This window comes from Nicotiana attenuata, chromosome 10, assembly GCF_001879085.1.
Source record: "Nicotiana attenuata strain UT chromosome 10, NIATTr2, whole genome shotgun sequence".
Taxonomy (NCBI): domain Eukaryota; kingdom Viridiplantae; phylum Streptophyta; class Magnoliopsida; order Solanales; family Solanaceae; genus Nicotiana; species Nicotiana attenuata.
This window is the reverse complement of record NC_031998.1, coordinates 14333164-14342335: the sequence shown is the minus strand read 5'-3', so window position 1 is coordinate 14342335 and position 9172 is coordinate 14333164. Positions and strand designations below refer to the sequence as shown.

The following is a 9172-nucleotide window of genomic DNA, read 5'->3' as shown; positions in this document are numbered from 1 at the left end:
GAGTTCTAATAGTAGCTATCTTAGTTACAGGAGAATAAGTGTCAAAGTAATCAATGCCTTTTGCCACGACCCAAGTTTCCCCCTCCGTGAATTGTCGTGATGGCACCTAGTCTCTACGACTAGGTAAGCCTAGTATTGCGAAAATAAAATAAAACACAAAGATAAAAGCTAATGAATATAGTTAATAAGCATTAATGATGCCGCTTGGTATATATAGTAATCACTTTTCCAAAAACCTGGAATGTCGCAATGTCACAAGTTTCTAAGAAGTCCTAACTGTTTTATACATGATTTCTACAGAAAAGAAGAAAATTAACATAGGGGATAGAAGGGGATTCCGAGGTCTGCGGACGCAGCAGATATACCTTGAAGTCTCCTGAAGCAGCAACCACACAGCTAGACTCGAGGCTGATAGCTAATACCTGGATCTGCACACGGAAAACATGTGCAGGAAAGGGCATGAGCACACCACAGCAGTATCCAGTAAGTGCAAGCCTAACCTCGATCGAGTAGTGACGAGATCAGGTCAGGGCCCTACTGGTATAAATATAATAAAATAAGACAGAAAGGATATTACAGTAAAATAAGTACGGAAATCTAACAGGAATAGAACTCAATGGAAACCAACAACTCAGAACACATAGCAACAGGGGGATCTCCCGGGATACCGTCCCGTAGTCCCAAACGTAAATGTGCAGGGGGATCTCCGAGAATACCGTTCCGTAGTCCCAAAGTAAATGCAGTGTTGGGGGATCTCCAGGAATACCGTTCCGTAGTCATAAAGTAAATATGCAGTACAGAGGAATCTCCCGGAATACCGTTCTGTTGTCCCAAAGTAAATATGCAGCTCAACCAAACAGAGATAACGATTACATCAAGAAACCACAATTTAGACTAAGTCCGAATCAAGGAAGAACAGGAAATTTCACTAAACATGCTACACAGAGTTCAGAAGGCAGTTAAGGCAGTTAAAGCACGTAGGCAATCTCTCCTAAACTAAACAAGATAGTTACATACGCTAGTGCTGCTCAATTAAAGGAAAACAGATATTTGCTTAAGGAAAATAGGATTTTTCAATAAATAGCCCATGTACGCACTCGTCACCTCACGTACACGACGCTCATATATCAAACAGTACCAAATCCTAAGGGGAATTCCCCCACACAAGGTTAGGCAAGCCATTTACCTCGAACAAAAGGCCACTCACAACTCAATCACGGCTTTGCCTATCAAACACTCCTCTGAACAAACAATATCTATCAAATTACCAACCAAACGTTTCAAAATAAGCCTTATGAAGCACCCACGATAACTAAATGACTCAATTTAGGTCATTATTTAAAAAGTCTATAAAATTCAACACCAGGGCCCGCTTGGTCCAAACCCGAAATTCGGATCAAAACCCGATTACCATTCACCCCCGAGTCCGGATAAACAATTGGCTTTGGAATCCGACCTCAATTTGAGGTCTAAATCCCCAAATTTCGAAATCCCTAATTTCTATCCAAAGATCCTCATTCCACCATGAAAACCTTAGATTCTAGGTTGAAATCTTGTAAAATGAGGTGAAAGATTGAAAGAAACTAGTTAAGAATCACTTACCTATGATTTGGGGAAGAAGAAGTCTTTGGAAAATCGCCTCTTGAGTTTTAGGTTTTGAAAATTTGAAGAATGAATGAAAAATCCCGTTCAAGTCGCACTTACCCAGCTGCAGATGTCGCAAATGCGACTTGGGCTTTGCAAATGCGAAGCCCGCAAATGCGGATGAGGCATCACAAATGCGAACCCCTTCTCACCTCTGCATTGTTCGCAAATGCGAGAAATAGTTCGCAAATGCGAACACGGGCAAGACCGCATTTGCGACCATGTGATCGCAAATGCGAAGAACACTCCTTCCTAGTTCCCATCGCAATTGCGAGGAATTGTTCGCAGTTGCGAACATTGGCCTCCATAGCTACTCTTCGCAAGTGTGATGAGTAGGTCGCAATTGCGAACCCAACAGCGGTCGCAAATGCGAAGCTTTATCTCGCAATTACGAGACCAGAGGCTCAGCAACAAGAACTGAAGCACACCAGCAAATTTCTAAGTTCAAAACACTCCGTAGCCTATCCGAAACTCACGGGAGCCCTCGGCGCTCCAAACCAAACACGCACACAAGTCTTAAAACATCATACGAACTTGCTCGCGCGATCAAATCGCCAAAATAACATCTAGAATCATGAATTTAGCACCAAATCAAATGGAATTCTCAAGAACACTTTGAAATTTCTATTTTCTCAACCGGAAGTACGAATCACGTCAAACCAATTCCGTTTTTCATCAAATTTCACAGTCAAGCCTTAAATATTATATTGAACCAGTACCGAGCTCCGAAACCAAAATACGAACCCGATACCAACAAGATCAAACATTAAGAATTTCTTAAAATATTGAATTTTCAGACTCACAATTTTCAACAAAAATTCATAACTCGAGCTAGGGACCTCCGATTCCGATTTCGGGCATACGCGCAAGTCCCATATTTTGATACGGACCCATCGGGACTATTAACACACGTGTCCGGGTCTGTTTACCAAAAATGTTGTCCAAAGTCAACTCAAATGAAGTTTTTAATCAAAAATTCTTATTTTTATCAACTTTCAACATAAAAGCTTTCCGGAAATACGCCCGGACTGCGCACGCAAATTGAGGAAGGATAAAATGAGGTTTTTAAGGCCTCGGAACACATAATTTGGTTTTAATTCATAAGATTACCTACCGGGTCATCACATTCTCCACCTCTAAAACAACCGTTCATCCTCGAACGAACATAGAAAAGTACCTAGGCTAGTAAAAAGGTGGGGATATCTACTCCGCATGTGCCGACTCGGACTCCCAAGTCGCCTCATCAACCCGCTGACCCCGCCACTGAACCTTTACTGATGCAATGTTTTTTGATCTCAGCTTTCGAACCTGCCTGTCCAAAATAGCCACTGGCTCCTCATCATAAGATAGATCCTTGTCCAACTGGACTGAACTGAAATCCAACGTGTGAGACGGATCATCGTGATACTTCCGGAGCATAGAAATATGGAATACTGGATAAACTCCTGCTAGGTCGGGAGGTAAGGCAAGCTTATAATCAACCTCCCCAACACGCCACAACACCTCAAAGGGACCAATAAACCTTAGGCTCATCTTGCCCCTCTTTTCGAATCTCATAATGCCCTTCATAGGCGAAACCTGAAGCAAGACCCGCTCTCCAACCATAAATGAAACATCGGCGAACCTTCCAGTCCGCATAACTCTTCTGTCTGGAATGGGCTGTGCGAAGTCTATCTTGAATCACATTTACATTCTCAAAGGCATCCTGAACCAAGTCCGTGCCCAATAATCTAGCCTCTCCCGACTCGAACCAACCCACTGTGGACCGACACCGCCTACCATACAGAACCTCATACGGTGTGTCGTGCTCAACCCCACCCGAGTACCAACTCGTGCTGTACAGCTCTCCAGAATCGTAATGTAAACTGCGTGCCTCGGTCAGAGATAATAGATACCGGTACGCTAAGAAGTCTGACAATCTCACGAATATACACTCGAACCAACTACTCGGAAGAATAGGTCGTCATCACAGGAAGGAAATGAGCTGACTTGGTCAGTCTATCCATAATAATCCAAACTACATCAAACTTTTGCTGAGTCCGTGGGAGTCCAACAATGAAATCCATAGTGATCCGCTCCCATTTCCACTCCGGAATCTCTAACTTCTGATGCAACCCACCCGGTCGCTGATGCTCATACTTCACCTGCTGACAATTAGACACCGAGCAACATACTCCACTATGTCCTTCTTCATCGTACGCTACCAATAATGCTGCCTCAAGTCCTGATACATCTTCGCGGCGCCCGGATGAATAGATTACCGCGAGCTGTGAGCCTTCTGAAGAATTAAGTCACGCAAACCATCAACGTTAGGCACACATAGCCTGCCCTGCATCCTCAATGCACCATAATCCCCAATAGTGACTTCCTTAGCATTGTCGTGATGTACCGTGTCCCTAAGGACGAGCAAATGGGGGTCATCATACTGACGCTCCCTGATACGTTCATAAAGAGAAGACCGAGAGACCACACAAGCCAATACTCGACTAGGCTCAGAAATAACCAATCTCACAAGCTGGCTGGCTAAGGCCTGAACATCCAACGCCATGGGCCTCTCTGCTGCTGGTAGATAAGCTAAACTCCCCAAACACTCTGCCCGGGGACTCAAAGCGTCGGCCACCACATTGGCTTCCCCGGGTGGTACAGAATAGTGATATCATAATCCTTAAGTAGCTCTAACCACCTCCTCTGACGCAAATTAAGATCCTTCTGCTTGAACAGATGCTGCAAACTCCGGTGATCAGTATAGATCTCACAAAGGACACCGTACAAATAGTGCCTCTAAATCTTCAAGGCATGAACAATAACAGCTAACTCAAGGTCGTGGGCAGGATAGTTCTTTTCATGCACCTTCAGCTGTCTGGACGCGTAGGCAATCACCCTACGGTCTTGCATCAACACCGCGACGAGTCCAACTCGCGACGCATCACAATAAACTGTATAAGACCCCAAACCTGAAGGCAATACCAATACTGGGGCTGTAGTCAAAGCTGTCTTGCGCTTTTAAAAGCTCTCCTCACACTCCTTCTTCGGATCCAGTTTGATCCCTTCACTTTACACTGTGTAACCCAAAAATGCCTCGGAATCTAACCAGAACTCACATTTTGAGAACTTTGCATATAATTTCTTTTCTCTCAAGGTCTGAAGCATAGTCCTCAGGTGCTGCTCATGATCTTCCCGACTCTGGGAATATACCAGCATGTCATCAATAAAGATAATGACAAATGTATCAAGATAAGGCCGAAATACACTGTGCATCAAATGCATAAATGCTGCTGGGGCGTTAGTCAGCCCAAATGACATGACAAGGAACTCGTAATGACCATACCGAGTCCTGAAAGCAGTTTTCGGGATATCTGGCTCCCGAATCTTCAACTGATGATAACCTGAATGCAAATCAATCTTGGAAAACACTCGGGCACCCTGTAACTGATCAAATAGGTTATCAATACGAGGTAAAGGATACCGGTTCTTCACTATAACTTTGTTCAACTGGCGATAATCAATCCACATACGTATAGAGCCGTCCTTTTTCTTCACAAACAAGACAGGAGCACCCCAAGGTGACACACTGGGCCGAACGGAACCCTTATCAAACAATTCCTGTAACTGTTCCTTCAACTCCTTCAACTCAGGAGGGGCCATACGATAAGGAGGAATAGAGATGGGCTGAGCGCCCGGCAACAAATCAATGCCAAAAACAATATCTCTGTCGGGCGGCATGCCCGGAAGATCAGCTAAAAACACATCAGGATAATCCCTCACTACCGGGACTAAATTAACTGTAGGGGTATCAATACTGACATCTCTCACATAGGCTAGATAATCCACTAAATATATATAAATATTTAATTGTGAATCCAGTAACTATGACGGGCAATGAGTTCAATATCAGGTTCAAAACCCATAAATATTAAATTCTGTCTCTTTCTCTGGGAACATACCTGGGTACTGATGTGTTAAGATCACCAAGAAAATGAAATTGTTCAAGATTATTCTTGTTTTGATGATTTTGGATACCTTTGGAGTTTTATTGTTCTAAGTTCAAAATCACACTTTTTCTGGATATAACTATCATTTTTGAAAAGACCAATTCTTATATTCAATTATTGTTATATTTCTTCTTCTTTCTTTTCCCCCCTTTACTTGCCTAAAGTTGGCTACCTAATTTCACATTATTCCATACGTAGCAATTGGGCTTATTCATAGGATTTGGGCAAGTTCATAGCGATTTTGTATTTAAAATAGACAACTAGTGAAATTGTCTATGTTCTTAACATCCAAAAAATTAATTGAGTTGAACAAATTTCGATGAGATATTATAATTAATAATTCATTATATATAAGGTGCGAGAAATAAAAGTATTTTTCTTTTACGTAATTTTAGTTTCAAAAGAAAAATGGAATGTATAATATCATCAAGGGCTGAGCTAGCATGTGAGTTATGTATTTAGCAAAATCAGTAACTTTGGTCCGAACTCTGTAATTGTCTTGAAAAATTTATTAAATATATAAATTATTAATTTAGAACACTATAACTTAAAAGACTAAAATTTCATACCTATAATTTTTAAATTTCTGACTCCGCCTCTAAATATCATGCTTAAGTCTAATGTAGGACCATAGACATTAAATTGATTAGCTCAACTATATGATACGTGGTACAAAAAGTTTAATTTCAGTATAATAACAGAAAACTTCACGTTGACATACATGTAATAATCATTGTAATTAGAAAAAAATAGAAGTACCAAAAGGAAAAAATCAACTATTATGAGTTTGATTTGATATATATGTCTAGCAAATTGACATAATTAATATTGGGTGTCTAATAACTACCTGGCACATGCTCATGAAATACTTTTATCACTATAGCTTTTAATATTTATAACAATCGTACGTGACAAATGTGTTCGCACACATTTTGTGTTATCCTTATATTATACTTAATAAATACATATTTTTGTTTTAATTAGTCACTAAACATAGCAAATATTATGATTTGAGTTAACAACAACCCACCCCTAACATTATAAAATGCCAAACATGTCCTTAGCTACCCCACCAACACCTTTGCTTAAAAGTTGAAATCGCACACGGCTTTTTTCTACGTAGACCCCACCTTTCCCAAAACGACAACCCATCTTCCCCATAAACGACAACTACGTCTTTTTCTAACATTAATTGATTCCAACTTATTTGGCTAAGACCAGTCCAGTTGTCATTCGCTGATTCGTCACATCTCAGATTTCCTCTGTCCCTATTTAGATAACTTCGTCTGAATAAAGCAACAAAACAGCACACAAAGCTAAAACGAGTCTCCATTATTGCAATTTTAGTGAGAGAAAGTTTTTTAGAGATTAAAAAAAGTATCAAGCAACTAACCAACAACAATGGTGGCGGAGAGCTGGAGCGCGACGGCGAAGCTGTGCGACTCGTGCAAAGCGACGGCGGCGACGGTCTTCTGCAAGGCGGACATGGCGTTCCTGTGCTTATCCTGCGACTCCAAAATTCACGCGGCGAATAAGCTCGCGTCGAGACACGCGCGCGTGTGGGTATGCGAGGTGTGCGAGCACGCGCCGGCGAGCGTCACGTGCAAGGCGGATGCCGCCGCACTCTGCGTCACTTGCGACCAGGACATTCACTCGGCGAACCCGCTAGCTCGGCGCCACGAGCGGTTCCCTATAGTGCCCTTCTACGACTCTGCCTCCGCCAAGTCTCGTGGCGCAGACGAAATTAATCCTCCACATCCCGAGACCGAGGAAGAAGCGGAGGCGGAGTCGTGGCTACTACAAACGCCGAATAATAATGCGCAAGGAATTGAGTATAAATCAGCGGAATATTTGTTTAGCGATGTGGATCAGTATGTCGAAATGGATATGATAAAGGATCAGAAACCGTGTACTGATATTCAACTTCATGTTCAGGAGTATAAGGATGATTGTGTTGTGCCTCATGTACAGAACAAAAACGAGATCCATTTGCAAGGTCCAGTTGTTAATGGATACCCGACTTATGAAATGGACTTCTCTGGATCTAAACCTTTCATGTACAACTTCAGTTCTCAATCCATTAGCCAAAGTGTATGTCTCTCTTCTCCTTTTCACCTTAATTCTATACAGTACTGCACTTTAATATTTTACACAATTAAATTACTGAAAATACTATTAGATAGCTATATATGATAAATATTGATTGGAAAATTAGGAAGAAATGATCTCAAACCATAACATAATATTACTCAAAGGAAAAAAAAAAACACACACAACATAATACTATAGAGTCCTAATGAAATGGTGGATAATATTAATGATATGACAAATGGTTTAATATAACATTCATTTCTGACAGCTAAGTACTTAATTAAGACTAAAAGAGAGTAGTGAGACTTTAATTCTGCCGCCCTATTTAGTAAGAGTCTATGTTTGGTGTGATCAGTATATTTGGCTAATTTATTGAAGAAAAGAGAGGTGAAATCTTAACTATCAAATTATCGGAGGCGGATCCAGGATTTGAAGTTACTGAATTTCTTAATATAAATATAGAGTCTATGCAAGAGTTACTGGGTTCCCGGAAAGCCGTATTCAATGCTCTAGGTCCGCCCCTGCAAACTACTATTATATTTAATGCACTCTACGAGTGAATTAGTTAGTCGTGATTCTGGCAAACTTTTTTTGAGATTTTCTTGCATCTAGTGAGGAGGGATTTAAAGTTTATGGATTCAAAATGTCATTAAACTATTTGATTTATTGGTTAGGAATTAAATATTTGTATATATTTAATAGATTTATTAACATATATATATATATATATATATATATATATATATATANGACGAGAAGCATACGCAATAACTCTACCCTCCTGCATCAAAACACAACCAATCCCAACTCTCGAAGCATCGCAATATACCGTATAAGAGCCTGAAGCTGATGGCAAAACTAACACTGGGGCTGTGGTCAACGCCGTCTTCTTGAGCTTCTGAACGTCCGACTATACAAACGAGACACCCTTCTGAGTCAACTTAGTCAAGGGTGACGCAATAGAGGAAAATCCCTGAACAAACCGGCGATAATAACCTGCCAACCCTAGGAAGCTGCGAATCTCTGTGGCTGAGGTCGGTCTAGACCAACTCTGCACCGCCTCTATCTTCTTCGGGTCAACCTGAATACCCTCGCTGGACACCACATGTCCCAAGAAAGCCACTGAACCGAGCCAAAACTCACACTTGGAGAACTTTGCATAAAGCCTCTCCTCCCTTAATCTCTGCAACACAACTCGCAAATGTTGCGCGTGCTCCTCCTGACTACGCGAGTATACCAGGATATCATCAATGAACACTATGAAAAATTAATCTAGATAAGGCCGGAATACACTGTTCATCAGATGCATGAACGCTGCTGGGGCATTGGTCAGCCCGAAAGACATGACAAGAAATTCATAGTGACCGTATCTAGTCCTGAAAGCAGTCTTATGAATATCTGAATCCCTGATCTTCAGCTGGTGATAACCCGAATGGAGATCAATC

At 41.3% G+C, this 9172-nt stretch overlaps 1 protein-coding gene across 1 annotated transcript; it reads left to right on the top strand.

Annotated features, from left to right (window-relative positions):
- LOC109233045 (zinc finger protein CONSTANS-LIKE 4-like) lies at positions 6925 to 8371 on the top strand. The gene has a single exon (XM_019398790.1). The coding sequence runs from the start codon at positions 7038 to 7040 to the stop codon at positions 7827 to 7829; it is 792 nt and encodes a 263-aa protein (XP_019254335.1). The 5' UTR covers positions 6925 to 7037; the 3' UTR covers positions 7830 to 8371.

Coding starts and splice junctions, on each gene's coding strand:
- LOC109233045 (XM_019398790.1), top strand. CDS start 7,038: ATGGTGGCGGAGAGCTGGAGCGCGACGGCGAAGCTGTGCGACTCGTGC.